The sequence below is a fragment of the Mytilus edulis genome, chromosome 12 (genome assembly GCF_963676685.1).
Source record: "Mytilus edulis chromosome 12, xbMytEdul2.2, whole genome shotgun sequence".
Classification (NCBI taxonomy): Eukaryota; Metazoa; Mollusca; class Bivalvia; order Mytilida; family Mytilidae; genus Mytilus; species Mytilus edulis.
Window position 1 is genome coordinate 23157913 of NC_092355.1, and position 27832 is coordinate 23185744.

The 27832-nt window shown below is 33.1% G+C and overlaps 3 protein-coding genes across 3 annotated transcripts in view; 2 read left to right on the plus strand and 1 right to left on the minus strand.

Moving 5' to 3' along the window:
* Positions 1 to 5202, plus strand: part of LOC139498060 (MAM and LDL-receptor class A domain-containing protein 2-like) — a 257555-nt gene extending 252353 nt beyond the window's left edge. Inside the window, exons 90-93 of the mRNA XM_071286361.1 lie at positions 131 to 411; positions 824 to 975; positions 1956 to 2112; positions 4549 to 5202. Coding sequence (XP_071142462.1) covers positions 131 to 411; positions 824 to 975; positions 1956 to 2112; positions 4549 to 4607 — 649 coding nt within the window. The 3' untranslated portion in view covers positions 4608 to 5202. The remainder of the gene's footprint in view (positions 1 to 130; positions 412 to 823; positions 976 to 1955; positions 2113 to 4548) is intronic.
* An 11588-nt stretch (positions 5203 to 16790) lies between these two features.
* LOC139497513 (uncharacterized) lies at positions 16791 to 18164 on the plus strand. The gene has a single exon (XM_071285740.1). It carries the CDS (start codon positions 16791 to 16793, stop codon positions 18162 to 18164), a length of 1374 nt encoding a protein of 457 aa, XP_071141841.1.
* Positions 18165 to 25687: 7523 nt separating this feature from the next.
* Positions 25688 to 27406, minus strand: LOC139497514 (uncharacterized). Its single transcript, XM_071285741.1, has one exon. The coding sequence runs from the start codon at positions 27404 to 27406 to the stop codon at positions 25688 to 25690; it is 1719 nt and encodes a 572-aa protein (XP_071141842.1).
* Between the last annotated feature and the right edge of the window lie 426 nt (positions 27407 to 27832).

Sequence of the window (27832 nt, forward strand, 5' to 3'; positions counted from 1 at the left end):
ATGTAATTGTTGCATAATGCTATTGCCAAGAACACAAATGTCACATCATTTAAAGTTATGATCAAAACAAAAAAAATGTTTTATTTCTTAAAGTTGTCTTTTAACTTTTTTTTCAAATTTGTATTTTCAGAAGTTGGAGCAGTTATATGATTCATGTAGGTGAAGTAAAAGAATCAGAAATGCGCGGAGCATGGGATGACGGACAAAGATTATACGTAGCCCAGGTATGGTCTCACCCAGACTACAGAGGATCCAGTAATAGTTACCTGTCAGACATAGCCATTGTAAGACTGTCACAGCCAGCAAATTATAATGCCTATGTAAGACCTGCCTGTCTCGCCACAGAAGTTAAAGAAAGTTTTGATAACTGTTACGTCACTGGCTGGGGATATAAAGAAGACATAGAATTTGGTAAGTTGGATTTTTTTAACCGTAGTCCCTGAGAACAAGAGACTGTGTGGTATGGACTTTGTTTATTGTTAAAAGCTGTATAGTGACCTATAGTTGTAAATGTCTCTGTCAGGTGGTCCATTATTGAGAGTTGTCTTATTTACAATCATAAAACTTCTTTCACATAATTAGTATTTATTTTGTGGGTACTAATTTTTGTTGACTGCAAAAAATAAATGTTCTTAGATATTTAATTTCTTGGATTTGCCAAAGTGACTTAAAGTCTTAATACAGGCTTATACCAGATGTGTTTTTAGTTGAATATAATTTTTTTTTCAATGTAGGATTATCTTTATGAAATAAATACCAATATAAATTGCCCAAATTTTTTTCAAGATTTCGTTTTTAAAATTAAGATTTATTTTTTTCATAGCTCCAGTGCCAGACCATCTACAAGAAGTGAGAGTAGACATCAATGTAGATGTAGACAGATGTAACAAGAGTATTCAGGCTAACTTAGGAATTAATGTACCTGCTACTGGTATCTGTGTAGAGAACAAAAACCCATACTCCCCATCCTGTCATGTAAGTAAAAAGTGAAATCACAAAAATACTGAACTCCAAGGAAAATTCAATAGTAAAGTCCTTTATCAAATGGCAAAACACATCAAACAAATGGACTACAACTGTCATATTCCTGACTTAGTACAAGCATTTTTAAAGGTAGAAAATGGTGGATTGAACCTGGTTTTATAATGGGACCTTAAAACTCATAAGTTGAAAATAAAGTGACAACACTACGGCTAAAAACGAAAAGACAAACAGACAAACAATAGTTAAAAAACACAACATAGAAAAACTAAAGACAGAGCTTAGGAAGGGTTGGCAGATCCTGCTCCACATTTGACATCTGTCGTGTTGCACAGTTAGTTCATACCTAGTTAGTAGTCTAATTTGGTAGGTTACATTCAGGAAAAGGGAAAGGGATTGTAGATACAACATAAGGAGCAAGTCCAATAAAATTTGTGAAACGGATATTTCATAAGTGTCAACCATGCAACTGGTGATGGTGTCTGTAAAACTTTATGAGGGGATGATTTTAACTTTACCACTTGGAATTTTTGTATAAATAGCTTCCTTTTGAGCAGCTGAACCCTTTATCAAAGAAATCATGATAGGAAAAGCAAGCCCTGTAATATCTTTTCAACTGAGAAATACATTCTCTAACTCAATATATTTTTGTGTTGTGAAAATTAGGAAAATAATTTGCCAAAAAATCTATTGTTCAAGTATTGTAACAAAAATTGATATATTAATAGTATATAATGTTACTCTAAATTCGATTTCCATAGCAAAATTCATTCTCCTGCCATTACATCTTGAATGTATGTTTAAAGCTGTTATCCTAATGCTAGCAAGTTAACGGTGTGGTTAACTTCCTTATCTATTGATAGCAGATTCCAATCTTGAGCAAAAATTAATATAAACAAAGCAAGCAAGTGGACCAAACCTTTAATATTCTAGCATTAGGATAATAGCTTTAATGCTACATATTTATATTCCAGGGTGATTCAGGTGGTCCATTAGTATGTCAAAATGAATATGGACGATGGGAGTTAGTCGGTGTAACCAGCTTTGGGAAGCCTTATTGTCGTGGAGACCAAATTCCAGCTATTTATCAAAGTGTACCATATCACATAGACTGGATTATGGAAAAGACAGGTAAAGTTGTTAATATAATTACTGTGGATTCATAATTACTTGTTGGATATCAATTTTTCATGGATTTCATGGTTTTTAGGGAACTGCAAATTGCAATGTCCAATAAAGTACACATTTTTTTATAAGAATTAAGGCAGTCTGTGGTCAAACCACGAAATCAAATATCAACAAAAAAAGTTTTAATCAATTCACTAAAGTTGGTAACCACAAAAATTAATGAATCCACAGTACCAGTTTTTATATGCCTGTTTAAGGGACGTATTATGGTAAACCGTTGTCTGTAAGTCCGTCCATCATCAACATGTCGGACATTAACTCAAAAATGCTTTAACCAATTTGAATAAAACCTATAAAAATCTATTGATGTACGCTCCCTTTAGATTTTCATGAATTTCTGATATGACATTGAGAAGTTGGCCATGGGTTGTGAAAAAATATAGACAGCAATTGTGGTTTTTTGTAATGTGCAGGCTTTAAGGTTGTTGATTCCAACACAAGCTGGGTGAAACCAAAACCTTGAACATTGGTATTTGATATATATAGTTTAAGCATTTGTGTACTCTGAATTCTGTATGCTTACCATAACATGTCTTTTATATTTGTTGTGTTGTTTAGTTGTTGTCTCATTGATCATAATCTATTTGTCTTACTTTACCATTGACTTTCCTTGAAAATTTGGACTTAAAAGTTATTGTTGTATGACGTCAAGAGCTCAAGTGTCACAAAATCTCTTGTGAGGTGACACCTTCGCTCATACCTGCCAACCCTCCCATTTGCAGGAGACTCCCTCTCAAATGGCGGAATTCAGGAAATCTCTTGCTTGCCGGTACCCTCCTGAGCGGGAGTATAGAATCTCCCGCTTTTAGATACTTTAGCCTTGAATGACAAGTCAACATTAATTACATTTTGTGTCACTGATGAGGGTTGTTGTTACCTGTGAATCACAGACCATAATAAATTAAATGGCTTCACTTGACAGCTTGGATGTCAAATATAGTACTAATTATTTACTTTTGCTTCAAGCTTTGTGTTAATAAAAAAATCTTCAAAGAAATTTTGGTACATTTTACTCTAAATTTTATGAGAAGTAAAAGAACAAAAAATATCACAGAGTACTTCATTGAAACATTCAAACTTCACAATTTCAACATGTATCACTCTCAATAAAACTACTTTGTTTTGTGCGAATAAAATTGATAAAAACAAAGTGACACGGTATTGAAATTTTGAAAAAGGGTTAAAAAAATTCAAACCAATTTCCTATACCTTTAGAATAAATCCCATACTGTTTGTTCCCTTTGTGTCTTAGAAACATTTTCGTTAAAGCAATTTAAGAATCATCAAGTTAGAAAATTTCAGTACATACTTTGTTTTTGTGCAGAATAAAATTTTATAAAACATAGTGTATTTTGTAGTTTATGAAATACGGATTAACAAATTTTAATTAATTTCCTACCTTTAGAATTATTGCCATATTATTCCCTTTGTGCCTTTAGAAATGTTTTCGTCATAGCAATACATATAACCATATATAAAGGAAGCTGATGATGAAATACGAGAGCAAAACATCGGTATCCTTACATAATTTTCGTAGTTTTGGTAAAGTCTCTTATATTAAAATATATTACAACAACAAAATATTTAGAATAATAATTGACGTTTTTATCATTCATATCATATAACAACTATTTAAAAATTCACATACATTAGCTATCACATAGCCCGGATATAAAGTCGGTTCCAATCCAATACTGGTGATAACACCTAATCGTACATTATAAAAATCGTACATTTTATTGAAATTATTTTATGTTTTTTACATTTTTCTTCAGGAATTATAATATTTCTATGCTTTAAAGGGAATTTCAGGTCCTTTGTGCTTTTATCAAACTTTTTTAGGGTCCTTAGTGCTCCTTTGTGCTCCTTTGTGCACAAAAGGAGGTCCTTTGCAGTGTTTTTAGAGACCCTAAATAAACTGGTCATATATTTCACTTGAAAAGGTCGTTCGCGCAAAATCTCCCCCTCAGCTGTCATAGCTGAGAGGGAGATCTCCCTCTTTGAAGGTTTCAGAGGTTGACAGGTATGCCTTTGCTGGTTTAGTGTTGCAGATACCCAAAAAGAGATAATTTCTGTTGACATATACTTATTATAGATTGGTCATTTAAACAAGATTGATTTTCTAGCTTGAGCTGATACAGTGAAAATGAGAAAAGCAATCAAATTCAGTAGACAAATGATAATTTGTTTTTCACTATTTTACCTATGACAACATTGTTGATTTCATTGACAACAGCACATGCACCCTTAGTTTATAGCGATAATTTTTCATATCACTCTACTGTACTGAGAAAGGAAATTATCAGTCGGTAAGATGAAAGGAAAATTTTTTAAAATAGCAATAATCCCACATCTCAATTGTTTTTTATTCTTTTTTAGGTATACAGATAAATATGGCTAACACACCAACACCCCCACCTATACCTGATGTACCATAGGAGCCTAACAGGACTGATGAACAATATTTTATACTTCCTTAAACCAAAGATATGATTTGCTGTTTCTTGCAATCAAATATTATACATGAACGTACCATTCTAATTTTTGAATGTAAAAGGCATACAATTTTGAATAGAATGAACACTGACTTATATTGTTGCTTTTTCATGAAATTCTGACAGTGCCATTGTTTCTTCTTAGTTAATTATGTATATATGAACTGATATATATTTTTTTACCATTTTTATGAAATTGAATACTGTGTATTTATTATTATTTTGGGGTATCATTTTTTGTGGATATAGATTAATCATGAATAAAAATGTTCAACAAGTGCTAGTTTCTATAGAATTGTGTGCTGACTTTAGAAAAACAACAATATCAAATATCTGCAACTACAATGTTTCCTCAATCCATGAACACTGGTTCCCAAGATAAAGAATGAATTAGCAGCTTCATATTTGATGTCATATACTCATTAGGTTACCAAAAAGATCAGCAGTCATTTTAATATCTATATATTTTTATTTTAAAAGAAGTTATTGGGGATTTCTTTTAGGGAATTCAGCCAATAAATTATATAAAAGTCAACAATTTTGGTTTCTTATTACCGTATAAATCGTTAAATAAGCCGCAGGTTTTTTTCTCTGTCTTTGTCCCTGCGTGTTATACTCGGGTGCGTGTTATGTAAGTATTATTTTCTGTTTTCAGGACGACGGTGAAAGAAAAAAATATCTGGATTTGTTTTCTGGAGACAGTCAGATTGTCAAGTGCTTGCAGTGACTTGATAAATTGTTAATGTTGCATATTTTGTTATGAATAAATAAATATATTAACTAAATCGTTTGTTTTTATTTCATTCAATCATTGTTGGTTTACAGGAAGTCGATAACCATGTGTTTAGTGTTCATTTCGTAAACAAAGAAAGATAACTGTGTCCATACAGGATATTAATTGTGTATTTATCATAAATATGTAGTTGTTAGTTGATTTAATGTGTTTTAATATAAAATTTTCTAATGAAATAATAAAGAAAGTGATTGTGTGTCTTGCCAATATTACAAGTTTCTTTAAATGACGATGGTGATGCATGTGCTTAAATCGACACTTTAAAGTGCTTCATAAACAAAGAGAGATAATCGTGTTTGAGAAGAGGTACCAAACAGGATAAAATACTGAAGAGTAACTGTTTGTCGTTTTATTGTGTTTCAAAACGAAATATCTTTACGAAATATTATTGGATGTTTAACTAAAAAAAAAAGAATACTAATTTTTATAATTTAATCTGTTAAAACATTTATTTATTGCCGTCTTCTTTTAATCCCCCTTGTCATTGCTCATAACACTTTCATTTAAACAATGACTTGCAAAAAGTAAATTGTTTTGTTTCTTGTATTCATCCAAATTAAAATTGAAAAATGTTTGTTACGTTCAAAACTTCAACTTTTATTTTATAGACAACAATAAAATTCTTAAGATTGATTTAATTAAAAAAAAATCTTGACTTTTGGGTGAACAGTTTTCACACGTGGGTACAGGTAAGTAGGTCATAATCAAGGTAAACAATGGCAGTTTTATGGCTTGGGTGACCTTTCATGCATACATTTTTAAGATTAATTTAAATCCTTAATGCCAATTCAAACAATAAACAAGCAATCAATACCATACTAATTTTAATCAAAACAACAAGGTTCAATGGACACCCAAGCTGTCAACACATGGCCATTGTTGACAAAAAACATCAAACGAAACTGGCATAATTAAAACAATGAGAAAAGTATAATTATTTTATTACGATTTTTTATTTTAATATGACACAAATAAATATATTCAAAAATACTCTCAACTTTCTCACCAATCTGAAAATAGAAATGAAACAAATTACGGTGTGAGTTACAAAAGGAGAAAATATTCATGACACTATCAGGTCAGTAGAATAAATATACGTTTTCTTCAGTGTGCGCTTAATATTCAGGTGCGTTTTATGTAAGGACAAAAACAATCTTCCCCCCAAAAAACGGCCGTGCGGCTTATAAAACGATGCGCTTTAAATTCGAAAATATACGGTACTGGTTTTAAATCATACTGTTCTGTTCATTGACAATTATGCTGTTGGGTTGCTGTCTCTCTGACATTTACAACATTGCTTCCAACTGCTTACTTGTTCCTCCATGGATTTTTTTATCTATTAACCTACTTTGCAATGGATTATTGAAATAAGCATATTTTCTAAAGAAAAAACTTTAAAAAACGATGACTCGTTAAATGTTTGTAACACATTTGGATATTTTACATTTACTATCTAAAATGATTAAGAGAAGGAATGCAATTTCTGAATTTTGATTTATTGCATGACATTATAAGTCACAAATTTTATCAAAATTTATTTAAACCAGTTTAAACACATTTAGAATAAGAGAAATATATATATACTTCATTTGTAATCAATTTTTGTTACATATTTTATTAATTTATTGAATAAGGGTTTTGCGTACACAGAATCCCAAATGCCTGGTATAGTCTTTTTGCGCTATGCAACATAAAGCGAACATCAATCAATCAACAAATAAAGTTTTTGTTTACCTTATCTGACTTTTTCAAGCTCAGAAATATATTGATACATATTGATTATACATTTGAAAGAGCATGCATATACTGTGGATTCATTTATTTTCGTGGGTACCAATTTTCGTTGATAAAGGAAAACTTTAGTTAGTGGATATTTAATTTCGTGGTTTTGTCCAAGTCTGCATACAAGTCTATGAAAGATATGTCATTCGTTGAACATTTAATTTCGTGGTTTACCTGTTTCCACGAAATCCACGAAATTGGTATCCAACGAATATAAATGAATGCACAGTTGGCTGCATATGCAGCTGGTTGTGTCTGGAAACCTCAATCAATCAAACTAAATGTACCTCATTTATGTATTTTAACCTTATACATCATATGATTTGACATGCATTCCTTGTTTTACATTTATTGTTATGTATACTGGGCTGGTCCCAGGGTGTTCTCATTTGTTATAGTGTGTGAAAATTTTATATTAGTTATAATCCAAATATATATTTTAATTAAAAAAAAAGGCATATCCATAACAATCTTATTTTTATGCCCAACCTAGGGGCATTATGTTTTTCTGACTGTGCATTCGTTTGTTTGTTTGCTCGTCTGTCAATCTGACCTGGCTTCATGGTGAAGTTTTTGGTCAAGGTAGTTTTTGATGTAGTTGAAGTCCAATCAACTTTAAACTTAGTATACATGTTTCCTGTGATATGATCTTTCTAATTTTAATGTCAAATTAGAGTTTTGACCCCAATTTCACAATCCACTGAACATAGAAAATGATAGTGCAAGTGAGGTATCCCTGTACTATGGAAACATTCTTGTTTATTTATTGATATTTAGTGAATATGCATGAAATAATCAAATAATGACTACTCATATCTGAATGTTTTTCCAAATTTATACAAATTTCAGAATACATAGATTGATTCAAAAAAGGGGAAATAAACAAGGTCAATGGATTCTATTATAAGATGGAATTGAGAATGGAAATTGGCAATGTGTCAAAGAAACAACAACCCGACCAAAGAGCAGGAAACAACTCCAAAAGGTGTCATACCACCAATTAAAAGTCCCTATCTGTTCAACCAAATTTTACAATTTTCACAGCTTTCTAAATATTTTACCTTAAGTTTAACTTCATAGAAACCAGGTATATCCTGAATTGTACATGTATCAGCTTTCTACATGCCAATTTTCAACAGGTGTTTAAAATCATATAAAAAAGAAAAGGTCTTCCGAATAGAGGTACCACTAAAAATAACCCCTGGTTTTCTTGAAATCTTAAATTAGTATACTATGGGGTGCATTAATCCTCAATTTTGAATGCTAACTCATAAACAAGTAAATTTTAGCTCAAAATGGTCTTAATATATTTCTCTTTCACCAAAAGTTTCATTTCTGCCAATTTGTTGGTTAGTTTAAGTAAACAATGACATCAAATGCACTATTTTTTGTCCGAGTAGGCCTACTTTCACATACGTTCTAAATTTAAGGGCGTAATTGGTGGTATGACACCTAAAGAGACAAAAAAGTTGATTAGAAATCTTTTATTTTGCTTTATTCTTAATCCTTAGTCAATTTGTAGTTAAAAACAGCCTATCTGAGCATTATGTGACTTATATTAAAAATTTCACAGCTCAATTTAAACTGACTGTAATGTATGACTTTGATAGAAAATACTTGAAAATTTCATTTTGGGTTACAGGAACATAAACTTTCAATATCAAGATCAGTTTTTGCTGATTTTTCCTTGTTTGTTCTTCATCTTTAAAGACTTTCCACAATTTTTGCAATGAATTAAGTAAAAAATCCAAGGTATTGAAGTGTCAAGGAATATTGACCCCCCCTTTTTTTCATCTGGTGTCAGTAAAGTACTGCAAATTGATCAAAAGTGTAGTCATGGCCATTTAACTGTGTTTATTTACATCAGTTAATAAAATATAAGATATAAAAATTTAATTTGGAATAATAAATGGTACTTTTGTGAGTTTCTGCAGTGTTTACATTAGGCTATGCTATCTGCCAAGAACATAGTATGACGCAATGATATAAGGGGTAAAAATCAAATAATTTCATTAAATCTGCATGATAAAATTTGTTTGGGGGTAGTAAACAACCTATGTTTCAATGTTTCACATTACAGTATAATTTTCTGTGCATTTATAACATTATTTAGGACATTTTTTATATAAAAGCATATTGTCAGGATGGGAAAAGCTAAAAATAGCACAAACTCAAGTTTTAGGCTCTAAATTTGCAATATGTGACATTTTGCCCCCAAAAAGATTGAAATGTGGCTACTATTATCTCAAATGATCAGTTACAGTGACTTGACTGTTAGTGTTGCTATTCACCAATTGCAACTCATTCAAAATTTTGACCCAATTGCAATTTGTTTTATTAAATCAAATTGTTAAACTGGTCAAAAATTTGAACAAACTGTTCAGCCAAAATGTGAAAGTGCAAAGTGATAAAATAAATCATACTTACAATCCTATAAGTCTGTAACTCCACTGTATTGATGTAATTCCTAAATCAGTCTATCAATCTGTATAGTTATATTACAGCCATTACCATGTCATAATGGCCAATCAGCTCATGATGGCGACCGTAAAATACTAGGCTACTCAGACAGGAGGGTAGTATACCTAAACTAATAATGACTTCAAGGTTCAGCTAATACGCAAGCTACCCAAGAATTCTATCATTACCTACCCACTCAGTGCATTCTGATGTAAATCACATTAGAACGACCTGTGAATAGGCAGGGTTAGAATTTACTGCAATATATGTCCAAACCGTCATACATGGATAGTGTAGAAGTAAGTCGATCTTCCTTGGAATCTGGTATAAAGAAAACTAGATTACATCGATTCTTTGATTTTTTTCTAAGATATAATACTCTTTCTTTATTTTCATGCCCCATTTATGGGCATTAACTTTTCTGGTCTGTGCGTCCGTTCGTTCGTTCGTCTGTCCCGCTTCAGGTTAAAGTTTTTGGTCTAGGTAGTTTTTGATGAAGTTGAAGTCCAATCAACTAAAAAATTAGTAAAAATGTTCCCTATGATATGATCTTTCCAATTTTAATGGTAAATTGGAGATTTTACCCCAATTTCACAGTCCACTGAACATAGAAAATGATAGTGCAAGTGAGGTATCCCTGTACTATGGAAACATTCTTGTTTATTTATTGATATTTAGTGAATATGCATGAAATAATCAAATAATGACTTCTCATATCTGTGTTTATATTCCAAATTTAGACAAATTTCAGAATACACATAGATTGATTCAAAAAAGGGGTAATAAACAAGGTCAATGGATTCTATTGTAAGATGGAATTGAGAATGGAAATTGGCATTATGTCAAAGAAACAACAACCCGACCAAAGAGCAGGAAACAACTCAAGGCCAACAATGGGTCTCCAACACAGCGAAAAATCCTGCACCTGGAGGCAGGCTTCAACTGGCACTTTAACAACAATGTGGGGGAAACATGTGTTGTGAGAACTCAACACTCCCCTATACCTCTAGTTAATGTAGAATGTACAGTAAAACTCAGTTTAAAGGCAGACTGAGTTCGATGTCAGAATATGTAACAGGAGAAACTAAGCAAAATTACAATGATACACAAATTAACAAAGGACTACTAGCAGCAACTTACATGCCAGCTCCAAACCTCATTTTAACTAATTAAAAAATTATGTCTTCAACTTGTGAAAATCAAGCACAATCCTTCCTTTAGGGGTTTAGTATCATACATAATTGGTTCCCAATTGGACCCTCTGCACTTTGCATTTCATCTACATTTTTGACAATTCTAAGAATTTTTATGTTTTCTGGTCTGTGCGTCCGTTCGTTCATCCGTCCGTCTGTCCTTCCGTCTGTTCGTCCGTCTGTCCCGCTTCAGGTTAAAGTTTTTGGTCAAGTTAGTTTTTGATGAAGTTGAAGTCCAATCAACTTGAAACTTAGAACACATGTGCCCTATGATATGATCTTACTAATGTTAATGCCAACTTAGAGTTTTGACCCCAATTTCGCGGTTCACTGAACATAGAAAATGATAGTGCAAATTTCAGGTTAACGTTTTTGGTCAAGGTAGTTTTTGATGAAGTTGAAATCCAATCAACTTGAAACTTAGTATACATGTTCCCTATGATATAATCTTTCTAATTTAAATGCCATATCAGAGTTTTTACCCCAATTTCACGGTCCACTAAACACAGAAAATGATAGTGCGAGTGGGGCATCCGTGTACTATGGACACATTCTTGTTTATGTATGTTTTCCTCCTCAAACGATATATCATTGCAATTGAAAAATAGTTGTTCAAATGAATCGAAATCTTTTTAAGAATGTAATTTATTTACTGAAGTGTATTAATTGTAAGTTCTCCGTGATGTCTTATTTTAATGAGCATATTCAGAAGTCGGTTAAAGAAGAACTTGACAAATAAATGTAGATGCAAAAATTATTACAGCAAAATGCATTGAATGTTAAGAATCTTTGGTTAGCTTGATTGTAAGCTGAAGCCATTATTAGGTGAGATAAACTACTTAAGTAATAATTCCTTCATGTCATGCTTTATGCTTATTTTAACATGGGTAGGCATTATATTTGTCGATATTTTACACCGAGCATTAGCGAGGTGTAAAATGTGGTCAAATATAATGCCTACCCATGTTAAAATGAGCATAGAGCATGACATGAAGGAATTATTTCGATTCTAATAGGACAAATACAGTATTTTTATAGTTCGAAGCGTACGAAATTACCGTCAAAATGTTTGGCTGTTCCCGTTTCCTCATCGAGGAATCTGCATTGCATTTCATATTTGATAAGTTTAAAAACTACGAGCAGAGTAAATATATGTTGTTTTATAAAAATATATAATAAAAGTTTATGTTAGCTGCTTAAATGCATATATGTTAAAGGATAACGATGGAAATAACGTTAATATAAACAGTAAGTTCGTGCGGATGTGTCAAACATATTTTGTGCTCATTAGAACACGGCTTTGTTTACAAAGCGTAATAAGGACGTCATATTAGAATCTCCTATAAAAGAAGACTAGATAACCAATCTATCTGTCTGTAGGACGACAATAACAATCAAAACCAAGGAGTAAACAAAGACTCACAAAACCAAAGGACATTTACATCAACAGTTATAAATAATAATTAAGAAACAACACGAACTCCACAAAAAACCGGGAGTGAAATCAGGTGCTCCGGAAGGGTAAGCATTTCCTGCACCGTATACGGCACCTGTCATGTTATTTTTTTGTTCAGTTCGGTAATGATGGAAGGTTCTTATGACTGAGGAAGAATGTCGGGTATGATTTCTGACATACTTGTCATAATGGCCAATCAGCTCATGATGGCGACCGTAAAATACTAGGTTACTCAGACAGGAGGGTAGTATACCTAAACTAATAATGACTTCAAGGTTCAGCTAATACCCAAGCTACCCAAGAATTCTATCATTACCTACCCACTCAGTGCATTCTGATGTAAATCACATTAGAACGACATGTGAATAGTCAGGGTTAGAATTTACTGCAATATATGTCCAAACCGTCATACATGGATAGTGTAGAAGTAAGTCGATCTTCCTTGGAATCTGGTATACAGAAAACTAGATTACATCGATTCTTTGATTTTTTTCTAAGATATAATACTCTTTCTCTATTTTTATGCCCCATTTATGGGCATTAAGTTTTCTGGTCTGTGCGTCCGTTCGTTCGTCCGTCTGTTCGTTCGTTCGTCTGTCCTGCTTCAGGTTAAAGTTTTTGGTCTAGGTAGTTTTTGATGAAGTTGAAGTCCAAACAACGTAAAAATTAGTAAAAATGTTCCCTATGATATGATCTTTCCAATTTTAATGGCAAATTAGAGATTTTACCCCATTTTCACGGTCCACTGCACATGGAAATTGACAGTGCAGATTGGGCATCCGTGTACTTCGGACACATTCTTGTTTGTGCTATTTTCACATTTCTTGAGCAGTGCGAGAAAAAATATTTCTACTCACAAATGAAATATCTGTTCTCGGCAAATGATTATACAATGTTATAGTCGAAATTTTATTACGATGTCATAATCTCTTGGTTTCTTCTAAATTTTCCTGTTGTGACATGATGAAAAAGGTGACCATCTCTGACGACGTCACATATAAAGAACACAACTTTCTGAAAATGTTTGAAAAAGAATGATTAAAATCATTAGAGAAACAGATTTCGACACTATAACTTGTGTATTACGATATTTCTCCACTCCCAACAGTTACATTTTAATTATTTAAAAAGCTCTACAAGCCTCGAGCTTAAATTAAAATGTCTCGAGTGGAGAATTATTGTAACACATACTTGATTTGTACTTGAAATTTAAATACTACAAATTTTTGGTTGGGCGGTTACATTTTCAGCACTTTTTTTTTTTTAATCTATTTTTGAGATTATATTGCTCCCGTTCGATCTATTTTTGGTAAATTTCGGAAAATAATGTCCTATTTCGGTATAAAGATTCGCGCATTAAGGTGGCAGAATAGGACAAAAAAAGTAAAAGCAAAACGTTTTTTTAGACGAGTCACTTATTTTCTATGGGTTGTATACAAGATAAAAGATGCATGATTAAATGCATAGACGTTACGCGCGATGTTCGTACATACAAGTGTAACACGACGTCGCGACTTTTTCAGTAAACCAGCTTATCTTTTAAAGAAGTTAAACTTTACTAACGTTTATGTTATTGACAAATGATTAATGCGTGTTTGTTTAATTGTTTTTGATCATTACATTCCATTTTATTGGTGTGTACATGGAAACAATAACTAAATAAGTCTTTTAATTCCTTCACTGTTTATAATTTAATTTAGCGTTTCGGTATAACAAAAAAAGAAACGCCCCGCTAAATCATCTTTAATTTTTCTTAGAGTTTCAGGACAAATAAATGTGTAAAATAAATAGTACATTTGTACTTTGCATTTTCTTCATCCTTTTATAGGGACAGTAGAGTTCTCTCTGCAATTAAGTCAGTCATTGTATATTCAGTGTCAGGTGTGTCGTCTTCGTCAGTATGTTTTTCATCAGGTCAAATATCAATATATAAAGGCACGACCTCATTGCTACCATGCAATTGAGTTTTTAACTAGTATACATTCGTCGCATGAATAACATAAAATATATATTAGCTTGTCCGGGTGTGAGTAAAATATTAATGTGAAGTTTGTATCCACTAGTAGGTTAAAAGTTTTGAACCGAATCAAGATTTGTTGTGTCTACAAACCTGAATATCCGCTTCCTTCAATAATGAGACTTCGTATCGTTCAGGTTAAAATATGCCAGGGTTTGGGTCAAAACTATATATTTTAAATACAAAATTCAACGGCATGTGGTAGAATAAAAAAAAGTCGTATATTTTAACCGTTTTCAAAATCTTTTGAATAGTCAGAAAAATGGTTTGTAAGGTTTACGTCAAAATTGAGTCTGAAACGTCGTTTTTACGCAAGTGCGACATTCTAGTAAGACTCCGAAAAATCGACGGTGATTTTAAATTACTAATAGGAAATTGATGTAGTTTAGATTTTTGGAAAATTGAGAATGATAACATTTCGAAAAATCATTTCAATTCGATTTTATCATAGCACGGGTAAGTAAAAAATTGCCGTAAATTTGAGTTAAGTTCGTTTTTATGCCAAAAAATGAAAGTGCGACAACATTGTAAGCCTCTGAAAAATCGCCCATAAATCATCATTTTATATTTTTTAGAATATTTGTCTAAAAATTTTTAAAATTAAGCAAAATAACATTGACGTAGAAATAAAAATTCTAACTTTTTTTAATTCTGTATTAATTTTTTTGAACTCTCAAAGCTGTAATCACCCTAAAAATTCCCAGTGGGACAAAATTGCCTTAGTTGTATGGAACACATTTTTTTCTTAGGAATTATAATAACATCATAAAATATTGCGTAAATGACTGAAGAAACATTTCTGTAAGACAATGGAAAAATCCGTTTTTTTTAATATTTAATGGTTAAGATACAAATCATGGTTCAGTTGTAACAATAAACGAAATATGTTACACGGGACACCCTAAAAAATCCCGTTTTTTAAAATTGAAGCTTGTCGCATATAACATAAAACATAGTTTATACAATTATTTTCTTCGTTTTTCTTTGGAAAAACCTTTTAGTTTAAAATGCTTACAACAGAAAATTATTTTAAGTTACAAAATTGCAAATTTGAGACCTGTATCTTGCCGAACACGTCAATTTTTTAATGTGGTACGAACATCGCGCGTAACGTCATTGTTCTCAAGGTATGATGTTTCATTTCAATTCAATGTTTCCGAATCCCATAATTTACTGCTTACTACAATTGCACTGTTCCATTGCTAAAATGTTAATAATAAATAAAATAAAACTTAAATTAATTCATTGTTTAAATACGTACCTTCACTCTGTAATCTATTTTAATTTTGTTTAGAGTTTCCCGGAGAGTCGATCGTATTACTTGTGCTCAAAACATTTGTTTTAGTTATAAGATTTGTTATACTGTGTGACACAAGGAAGGTTGTCCATGCTTTCTGTATAAAACAACCTACACTACTGGACGAAAAAAAACTTTCCATTTCAGTAACAGTCGTTCTACGACTGATAATGTTTGTTGAAGTTGTAACAGTTGTTAAATTTCACTGTTGCAGCTATTTTGTAACTGTTCCAACTTTTAAAATGTATTTCTCTAACATAAATCGACTGCAGTAATGTTAGAAAAGGCTGTCACAGTCATTTAAGGTCTGAAACAACTATTTTCTAATTGCAACAGTTGGTTAACATGATTATTATAAATAAACTGTTCAAACGCCAAAAAAATGGGTCACATTTTTGTTTCAGCATAATTTATCAAATCTATTTCAAATTTCTGCAATAATATTAAAAACTCTACATGTTAACGCAGGCTTCTGGTATGTAAAACAAGTTATGAACGACGCTGAATAGACAGAATTGAAATTAAAGATAACTAAGGGAAAGTCAAACGCACTAACTAGAAAAGAACAACAAAAGACAAACAACGATCGCAAAATAAACTAGAATTGCTATTGCAAGCAATAGCGGATGTCACCCTTCCCCCCATTGCCACTTAGCGGCAGCCATTTCAAAACCTTTAACAGTGAATGCACATATTTGCATGGCTAATAATTTTTCTGTAAATTTTCAGTACATTTAGATCATTTTAAAAACATGACATTTTTGCTGTTTCCATGGCAACGGCAGCCATTTTGAAAGTTTCAAAGTCAAATGTCTCATCAATACATGCCAGTTGACAATAATATTAAGTTTCATAAAAATTTGAGCATTTTGAAAATATTTGACATTTTTGCAGTTTCCATAGCAACGATCGCCATTTTGGAAATTCCAACTTCAAAAGACTCATGCAGACTTGACAGTCAACAAATATATTAAGTTACATCAATTTTGGAGCATTTTGAAATTTTTGAAATTTTTAACATTTTGATTGGTTCCTATTGTAACGATGGTGGCAGCGCAAATGTAAACGAACTCAGGCTTTCGATTGAATAACTTTTAAAGAATATTTGAAGTGATTTGAAGCGAAATTATGGAAAATCAGCTGAAAACGCCGGACAAACTGAACTTTGAAGTTACCGATCTTGCACACACATGTAAAAAGTGGAAAGAAGAATTCTCACTGTATGCCGAGCTAGCATTAGACGGTAAAGATGATAAATTCAAAGTTAAAATGTTTAAATACTTGATCGGAAGTAGAGGACGAGAAGTGTACGATACTTTGACTTTTGCTGAGACTGAAAACGATAGAACAGTTGATATTGTGCTTCAGAAATTCGACACTTATTGCAATCCGTTGAAAAATGAGACAGTTGAGCGACATAAATTTAATTCTAGGACACAACAGAGTGGTGAGTCCGTATCTAAATATTATACAGAACTGAAATTAATAGCAGCACATTGTGGCTATGGAGCGCTTGAGGAGTCACTTATAAGAGATCAGATAGTGTGTGGAATAAAAGACACCCAGGTACGTGAACGATTATTACGCGATAGTAAATTGACACTGAAGGGTTGTTTAGACACCTGTAGAGCTACAGAACTTTCAAAGGAGCGTATTAAAGAGATAGAAAATTCTCCAGCAGAGGTGCATGCAGTTAAGTCGCCAAGTCATGGTGCAAGTGCAAGACATAAGAATAACTATGAAACACCGAAGTCTAAGATAGATTGTCGTTATTGTGGACGCAAGCATGAGCCAAGTAAGCAGAAATGCCCTGCTTATGGACAATCGTGTCGTAAATGCAACAAGAAAGATCATTTCGCAGCCTTGTGTGGACGTAACAAACCGCAACAGCACAACAGTCGTGGAAATCAAAGGAACCAACGAGTAAACTTGATGTGTGATGATGAAGATTCTGATGAGTATTATGAAACTATTAAAACTGTAACAGGCACTACTACAAAACATGTATATGCTACGATGAATGTGAACGATCGTCCAATAAAGTTCCAAATTGACAGTTGTGCAAGTTGTAATGTTATTCCGATGAACAAACTGAAAGGACTAGAATGTAAAATTGTAAAATCTAGTACTGCCTTAACGACTTACGACAACTCTGAAATAAGACCGCTTGGAAAGACCATATTAAAATTGGTAAATGCTAAGAATGGCAAAAGTTACGCCGAGACATTTATTGTTGTAAAGGAAAACACAACACCAATTTTGGGTAATCAGACTATTCAACACATGAACTTAGTAACAATTAATTATGACAATATCCAGGCGTTAAATATCAACGAGATAAGTTTATCCGAAAAGTCAGTATTTAGGCAATACAAGGACGTGTTTGACGGAACAGGCTGTTTACCAGGAACATATCGTCTCGAAATAGATGAAACCGTTAGACCAGCGGTGCACCCACCACGCAAGATACCTGTCGCGTTGCGCGATAAGCTGAAAACTTAATTAGAACGTTTAACCGACAAAGAAATGATTACGCCGGTTACTGAGCCAACTCCGTGGGTGAACAATCTAGTGATCGTTGAAAAACCGAACAAGTTGAGAATTTGCCTTGACCCGCGTGATTTGAATAAGGCTATTAAGCGCAGTCACTACCCGATGCCGACTATAGAGGAGTTATTGCCAGATTTGAATAAAGCAAGGATATTCTCCGTTGCCGATGCGCGTAATGGATTTTGGCATGTGAAATTGGACAATGATAGCTCAATGTTAACTACATTTAACACACCGCATGGACGATTTCGATGGCTTAGAATGCCTTTCGGACTTAATTCAGCGCCGGAAGAATTCCAACGTAGGCAAAATCAGAATATGGAAGGATTAAACGGTGTGCGTTGCGTTCATGATGATATTTTGATTTTCGGTGAAGGCGAAACCGATGAAGCAGCTTCTCGCGACCATGACCGCAATTTTAGAGCTCTGATGGAACGATGCAGAGATAAGAACCTCAAACTGAATAGTGACAAATTAAAGTTTAAGCAAACCGAGGTAAGATTCGTAGGACATCTTTTGACAAATGCAGGAGTTCGAGCCGATCCCGACAAAGTGAAAGCCGAAACGAAAATGCCTATTCCGACCGACGTATCCGCCGTCAAGAGATTTGTAGGTTTCGTGACCTATTTGAGTAAGTTCTTGCCAAAGTTGAGCGATTTATGCGAGCCGTTGCGAAAACTGACAGTACAAAATGCAGAATGGTGCTGGTTAGATGCACATGATAGAGCGGTATCCGAGATTAAGAAACTAGTATGCGCTAGTCCAGTTCTTAGATACTATGATCCGAAAGAAGAATTGACGCTTCAATGTGACGCTTCGTTAACAGGACTAGGAGCAAGTTTATAGCAAAATGGACAACCGATAACGTTTGCAAGCAGAGCACTTACCGATGTTGAGACCCGCTACGCACAAATTGAAAAAGAGATGTTAGCCGTAGTATTTGGCCTAGAGCGATTTCACCAGTATACCTACGGACGAATTGTAAATGTGGACAGCGATCATAAACCTCTCGAGTCGATAGTGAAGAAATCACTTTTAGCCGCTCCGAGACGTCTACAGCGTATGTTGCTCCGAATACAGCAATACAATTACAATATCAGATATAAACCCGGAAGTACAATGTATATTGCCGATACATTGAGTCGTGCGTATCTAAAAGAGACTGATACAACAAGCTTTGAAAAGGATTTAGAGGTTATAAATATGGTTAAATATTTGCCGATGACCGAATCAAGAGTGAAAGACATTAAGTTACATTCACAGGATGACGAGTCTTTGCAAGTACTGCAAACTACCGTATTACATGGATGGCCGATTAAGCGCGAGGACACACCCTCACTTGCGAAACCGTACTTCGACTTCAGAGATGAAATAACCGTACAAGATGGAATTCTTTTCCGTGGCGAAAGAGCAATTATTCCGAGAACTCTCCGTATGGACATGATGCAGCGTATTCATTCGTCTCATATTGGAATTGGTGGTAGTTTACGCCGTGCAAAAGAATGCTTGTATTGGCCCGGTATGTATTCTGACATTACACAGTATATTCAATCGTGTGAAACATGTCAAATGTTTGAGAATAAACAGCAGAAAGAGACTTTAATTCCGCACGAAGTTCCAGACCGACCGTGGGCAAAAGTTGGAACCGATTTGTGTAGTTTCGAAGGAAAGGACTATCTTGTGACTGTGGATTATTTTTCTAATTTTTGGGAAATTGACTTTCTAGAAAGCACAAAACCGAAAACCGTCATTCGCAAACTACGAGCCTTATTCGCAAGGTATGGCATACATGACACCGTAATATCCGATAATGGACCGCAATTTAGTTGCAACGAGTTTGCGAAATTCGCGACCGAATGGGAATTCGACCATAAAACGGCTTCTCCAACCTACCCGCAAAGTAACGGAAAAGCAGAGCAAGCAGTGAAATCCGCAAAGAGACTCATGAAACGTGCTCGAAAAGACAATAAAGATATTTACTTGAGTATTCTAGACTTCCGTAACACACCAACCGAAGGAATGTCTAGCAGTCCATCCCAACGACTTCTGTGTAGAAGAACGAAAACGCGATTGCCAATTTCGTCATCTCTCCTGAAACCACATATTCCTTTATTCGCATCAAAGGAAATTGAAAGAAACAAAGATCAACAGTGTAAATATTATGACCGAAACGCGAGAGACTTACAAGAGTTAGAAAATGGACAACGTGTATGGGTTTCTCCGAAACCGAATGATCGTACTAAAACTTGGACAAAAGGTATTATTAAGAGAAACGTGGACATTAGATCTTATGAAGTGAACACCGATCAAGGACAGAAATTGCGTCGAAACAGGAGAGACATACGTATAAGTAGTGGTACAAACAAACAATCTGACAACTACGTGAGGCCGAATGATATTGACTTAAATCTGTATCGAATACCAGAAAACGCGCCTAGCACAGATAACAGACCAAATCAAAACATTCACAATACTCAAACCGCGACACCGCCTCGTAGTCCGTCTATGGAACCTAGTGTCAGTCAACCCGATGTTGATTGTAATCCGTCCGTCCAGGTGATTAGAAATCTACAATCTACCAATACCAGATCCGGAAGACAAGTGAAGTTTCCACAAAAGTACAATGACTTTGATACTGGATAAATGTTTAAAATTTTATGAAAATGTTGAACTGTTAAAGTGAATTTTCTAGTCAAGTCTTTAATTTTGAGATTAACAATTTTCTAGTCAAAGTTTTAACTAGTCATTACAAATTCTTTTGATAGACATTAATTTTGCAAATATCATTTTGATTTGATTAATTAGCTTTTCTTAAAGAAAGAAGGATGTAACGATTATACTTTATTATATTCGTTTCGTTTATACAAATCTGTAATTTGTGTTCATCACTTCCGTTTTAGCATCATTAAAAATGGCTCTCTCCATCTAGTCACACGTTTATATGGGGACGAAGTCCCCAATTACGGTAGAAAAATCAAGAAAAAAAAAAAAAAAAAAAAAAAAAAATCGGGAAAATTTCCCGAATTTTTCATTCTACTAATGAACTCAAAATCGTTAACTTTTTTTTTCAGATCTAGTTCCTGTTCCGGTTTTCCCCGCATTTGCGCAGAAATCTGTCTTGTTTGCAAATTTATATTTATCAGTCTAGTAAAATATAAGATTGGATCTCAATACAAATTCAATTTTAATAATTGTTTGATATGAAAAAACGTTACCTGATGAAAGCGTTTCTTTTGTTTACATCGAATATGACGTCATAACTTAAAGAACGTCACAGCTAATTCCCTAACAACAGAATCAAAATCGGGAACGTTACGTACGGTATTTCGGTTTCTTTTAACAACGTGATTGAATTAAAAAAAAATAATGCATACAAAAATAATGCATACAGACTTCGTCCCCATTCACAGGTTATGCCTGCCTCATATTATACCTTACCACTCATACGGCCCGAACAGCCAAACACACAACATAACACCTATGTCAACAGAGCCTATTCCCAAAATTTAATGGTATATACCACATTGGTATATGGGAGGGACCATACCATCAAAGTTTCAATCAATTTAACCTACCATTTTAAAAAAGTAAATGCTACTTTTAGGTTTTTGGACCATTTTGACCTGTTTTGCATTGTTTCCATGGTAACAGCAGATATTTTCGAAATTCCAACGCCAATTCCAGATCTACCAATGTTGCTCATCGTTACTGTGAAGTTTTCTAAAATTTGGAGCATTTCCATATTTTTGAAATTTTTGGTGTAGTATCCATGGCAACATAGCAGTTCCAATGATTGCCAAAATCATCCCAAAGCAGTATATAGTGGGCACCTACATTGTATTAAATTCTAAGGATTTTAAGGTTAAGCATTCTCAAACAATTCACCTAACTCCAAAATTATATTTTTTCACCATTTTTCCGTTTCCATGGTGATGGCAGACATTTTTTGGGAAAAGACGGCTTCAAGCCGTCAATTCCCTAATGGGGTTGGCCAGAGTATCATTCCCTCACGTCAATCGTTTTGTTTTGATAGTTTGGAAACCCCCTCAATATGTCATACTGAAATTGATGACAAGGAGAACAGATTGACTTTAAATACATTTTTTACACATTTCCTTTCTGTTTCTCGTGAAATTATCGTATATTGAGCTTTCCCTTACATTATATACGTTTCTTTTACAGTCCGGAAAAATCAGTATTACGAAATATTCTAAATATATCTAACCTAGTGACGTCATTGTTGGAATGCCACACTACACAGGGATATCCTTTATTCATTATAAAAATCATTCACAGTATTTGTATACTAATTTAAAATCCGTATTTGTTAAATGTAAACCTAATGATGTTTGCTGTGGTGTAGATGATTCACACACCAACATGCAATGCTTTAATCTGAGGCTATAATCAGATAATTTGTAGGTCAACTTTCACGGTAAACAATGTCAATAGGGATACATGAGATTGGGGAGAGAAACGGCAGTTTTCATTGTTTCTGTAAAGTTCTGTTTTTAGAATCTTCCTCCATTTCAGGAGCACCTCAATTGATAAGTAATTATACACTAAAATCAAAGTAAATGTTTCTGAACACTTAAAATGTGACATTTAGTATATGATAAGTAGTCTTCTATATATAAAAACAAATTTGTACCAACATAATTATTGAAATGGTTAAAAAAAAAATTAAAAAGAATAAAATGTTGCTTTTTGTAGTTTATACCTATTCAGATTGAGGAAAGAGCAACTGCAGTTTTCATTCTTTCTGTAAAGTTATGTTTTTAGAATTTTTCTCCAATTAAGGAGCACCTCAATTGATGAGTAATTACCCACTAAAATGAAAGTTAATGTATCTGAACACTAAAAATGTCACATTAAGTATATATATGATGAGTAGTCATCAATTAAAAAATAATTTTGAGTACCAATATAATTATAGTAGTGGTCATTTATTTTAATTTTTTTTTTAAATATTGCTTTTTGTAGTTTAAAGCTATTTATTCATGAATTTTACAGATATATCAAAATGTGGGATCTGGAAACAAACTTCACACAGCTTATATCAATCATATTTGATTTTTTAAGTACATGTATCCCTGTGATGAGAGTTGTAACTGGGAACTTTATCAATGGAAAATTCAAACTGAATAGATTTTTCAGTCCTCACTTTCTTGAGAATACTGCCACAAAAAATTGGGAATGGTCTTAGCCTGCCCTTCAGTTGTACATAATTAAAATTCTAAAATATATTGTAGTAGTTGTTAAATTCAATTGAATTTTAGATAATTAACTCCCAACTTTAATCAAATGTTTTGGTTTAGAAGGTGCAGATCTCATTGGTCCAAATTGTTTCTATGATGAATTCTTGACTAAGGAAATGAAATAACAATAAACAACAATTAGTTTCATTATTGTCAGCCTTTCTATATGTTCTAGCTGTTCTTTTGCTCATTCTTTGTATGTAGACTATCAAAAGATACCCCCTAAAAATTGAAACAATGGCCGTCTTTTCCCTCAGAGCTCTTCAGCTCTTTGATTTAGTTCCAATATTGAAAAGCAACTGGAAAGTCAGGGTTCCTTGTTATAGTCCACCATCATTCAGATTGGTTCCTGTGGCTCTGAGAAAGCGGGCGGACAAAACTAGGTGGAAGAAAAATATTAATAATAATAATAATAATAATAATAATAATAATAATAATAATAATAATAATAATAATAATAATAATAATAATAATAATAATAATAATAATAATAATAATAATAATAATAATAATAATAATAGGGAAAAAGCAATATGTCACCCGACATTGTCGATCGGGTGACACATAATAAATTTAAAAAACCAACAACAATCGTATATTAGATGATAGTAATATAAATTATGGTTAATTTCACAACTTTATCAAATCTTGAGAGGGTGAGACGTGAAAATGTTTTTTTCTTAACAGCAGCAACCGTGACGCTAAAATATTTGTATTAAAATTTTACCGACTGTAACCACCTATGAAATGTTTGTTTTAAACATTTAACGTATGTGGCAACCTTTTAAAAGTTGAAATAAACATTTAAATACTGTAACAACTTTTAAAAAGTTGAAACAAACAAAACAAAACAAGCTATAAAAGTGTTGGGACAGACATACATTAACTGTTACAACGAAATAAGACAACTGTCACAACCCTTACAGTTGTTATCAGTTGATTTGATAGTTATCTTCAGTATTCCACAGACAAAGACAGTCGTATAATGACTAGTATGGGCAGGTTGTTTTTCTCTGTCCAGTTGGGTTACCTTTCGCTAATAACTCAATATACTCTTATTGTGTACATGTACAGATTTTTCAAACAATTTTTGTTCCTTTTAGTTGTGATACATTGTTTTTTGTTAACGCATTCATCATCTGTCAAACTTGCTAAGGGTACATTTTAACCCAACCAACACATGTTTTCAGATGAAACATGCGGTATGGGCTTTGCTCATTATAGAAGACAGTACGATAACCTATAGCTGTTAACTTCTGTGTCATTTCATCTCTAGTGGTGAGTTGTCCCATTGGAAATCACACCACATTTTGATATATGTATAGGCAAAAGGAAGGATTGTTCGCAAGTATTGTGTGCCTGTACCAAGCCAGGCTATCTTAACCATGTATTGTTCCCTGTTATTTTTGTTTTTCGTTGTTTATTTTTTCGGGGCGCGTCGGTGACAGAGTGGTAGTTGAGACGATATCAATCACATATCAGGCTTGTAAATCCAAACCAAATACACATATGAAGATCATTAATAACGAAAGGTTAATAGACAGTAAGGTTAATAGACAGCAAGATTTATATAAAAACATGTATTTCAATAAACGAAAATGTATTGTACATGTTGTATATCAAAGCTAGGTAATATGATAATTTTTATAGACATGAAATATATTTTGAAGACAAATTGCTTTGGTCCGCTTTATTTTTACCATTGTCAATCATACCATATTGTCTAATCTTATATCAGTACAAAACTACGTTTATTAACATATTACTTACACAAAATCATAAATGTTGTTAAAGGCAGTTGCGGATTGTGTGCCTTTATTTGAAAAATTGAAAAATATGACAAGATAATTATGAATAAGCCCTTGTCAATTTATTTATATACCTTCTTATGTTTGGAAGGTATGACTTAGTTACTGAATAAAAAGATGTGAGGATGATATTTAAAAGATATATATTTTTCAAACAACAATAAATGAGCTTGGTGAATATATAAATATTCTTTGACTTTTAGTTTCTTAGAAAAATGCGATACAATTTTGTTTAAACCAGTCGACGAACGGACAGAACAATTTACCCTACGAATGGCGAAATGAATGTGAAGTAAGAAATTGTAAGAAATGCCACTAATCACTGCAAACATATTACGATGTAGACTAGTGAAGATATTTCGATTTGGCTGACACTTTTTTTCACATTATCTACATAAAGTGCTTAATTTTACAGTCGGTCGGCAATTCCATGACTAGGAGGTTGTTTCGGGTATTCGTATGAAACACTAAAGACTAATGATTTCCCTGATTCATTACACACAAGAAGAAGGTCTTTTTCACAATTGTAATGAATAGCTACTGGTTTATGAAGATTGTCTTCCTCTGACAGTAAAATTCGAGATTCTATTCCATTTTTGTCGATGAGTATTACTGTATTATTTTTTCGGCATGTGACAAAAGTATTACCGGAATTATCGTTTGCAATGCCAAATGGGAAACTCGATTTTTGACAGTCAAATTTCCAATGTACGTTTCCATTAAAATCACAACAATATACTCCATTACTAAGATCATGTGTCGCAAAATAAAGCTTATCATTCAACATAGAACAATATGTTGCAGGTGCGACTAGTGATAATGTTGAGAAAATGTCACCGGACAAAAGGACGACCTGCACCTTCAGATGATCACAGCAAACATAAAATTTTCCGTCCTTAAAAACAATTCCAAAACATCGGTAGTTTACTGGGAATGATCGCTGAATTTCGGAACAGTTAAGATCTATTATAACAACCTCTTGTTTTTGCACTAACGTCACAGCTACCAAGCTATTTTCTATTACTGCAGCATCGTAAGGCTCGTTTTTAAGATTAAGATATTTCGCGCATGTTCCATTCAAGTCCATTAGCATGAGTTTCTTGTTTATCATATCAACCAAAACAAGCCGCCCATCTGCCAAAATGTCACAGCCTCGTATAATGTTTCGAGGAAATGTTTTGTGTTTCTTTGGTATACTTACTGTTTTGATATTCGTCAATTTAACTCGGTTTAATAAATTAGGGGTTGGAATAAACAACTGCCCTTCTCGGTCTATTCTGAGGGAAAGTCGTTCAGGATTTGAAAACGACACGTCTAAAACCCCAAATTCTGTTATCGCATGTATTATTTGTTCTTGAATCAAACTTAGTTCTATGGTTAACTTAATTTTGCCTTCGTGATACTCCACTGCATTTATTTCCGTTTCATATTTTTGAACTTTTGAACCCCATTCATTTATGTATAGAAAAGTCTGAAAATCAGATGCATGTTCTTTGCTTTTTGTTAATTCGTTCCTAATTGCACCTACTGATCTTTGCATATCATCAAGGCTTTTGATAACCCTATTAGTATGTTCCTGATGTTCCGTCAACTGGTTCAAAAGGTCTTGTTTGAGTTGATCCAAGTGACTATTGACTATTGTCTTTACAAATTCAACTTTATCAATTATGTCAGCATGTTTTCCTTCTAAGTGTGTTCTGTTTTCGTGCTGAACTTTAGCTATTTTCATAACAATTTCCAAGACATCTTTCACCCTATGTTCTAAGTCTTCGAATGCAACCGATTCCTTCACGTTTTTCACTATTTCCTGTATCGGTTTGAGTTCAGTGCATTCTGTATGTTGCTCTGTAATACAACACTTACATAACGGGATATTATGTATCTGGCAATAAAATTCAAACGTTTCCTTGTGAAACTCACACTCTTGTCGAATATTTGCAATAGAGTCTGGTAATAACTGGAAGTCTTCTATAGCTATTGTGTTATGATGTCTTGTTGCTTTCTGAACACGATGTTTTTGTTCACATTCTTCACATTTCTTTTCCCCACACTCTGAACACCATACACTGGCAAAACGTTTTACATTAAGTTGCAGACAAATATCGCAAAAAAGTTCAGGTAACTCCATGACTGACATAAATCATTAATGATTCTTATAATTTGATAGATATAAGAAGATATATAAGAGGTATGTTTGCCTATGAGTCACAATTTGTAAAAGTAAACCATTATTACGGCAAGCTATAAAGCTATATAATTTGTTTATATATACATATATCATATAGGTGTCCTTCAATGATTTCAATACTTTGTAAATGCGTAGTATAACACTATCTGCTCTTCGCATATAACTCTTTTATGATTATTTATGTGTTATTGTTGTAAAGAATTAACGTTGCTTTGAACTGTTGTAATATTATATGAGTATTATGACTGTTAATAATGAAATCATTGTGAATGCCCGAATGGCTGAGAAAAATGGTTAATTATGGTAATTGCATAACAGTGTTATGCAATACGGTTTCTTTTACAGAAATGTGAGATTCATGTTTAA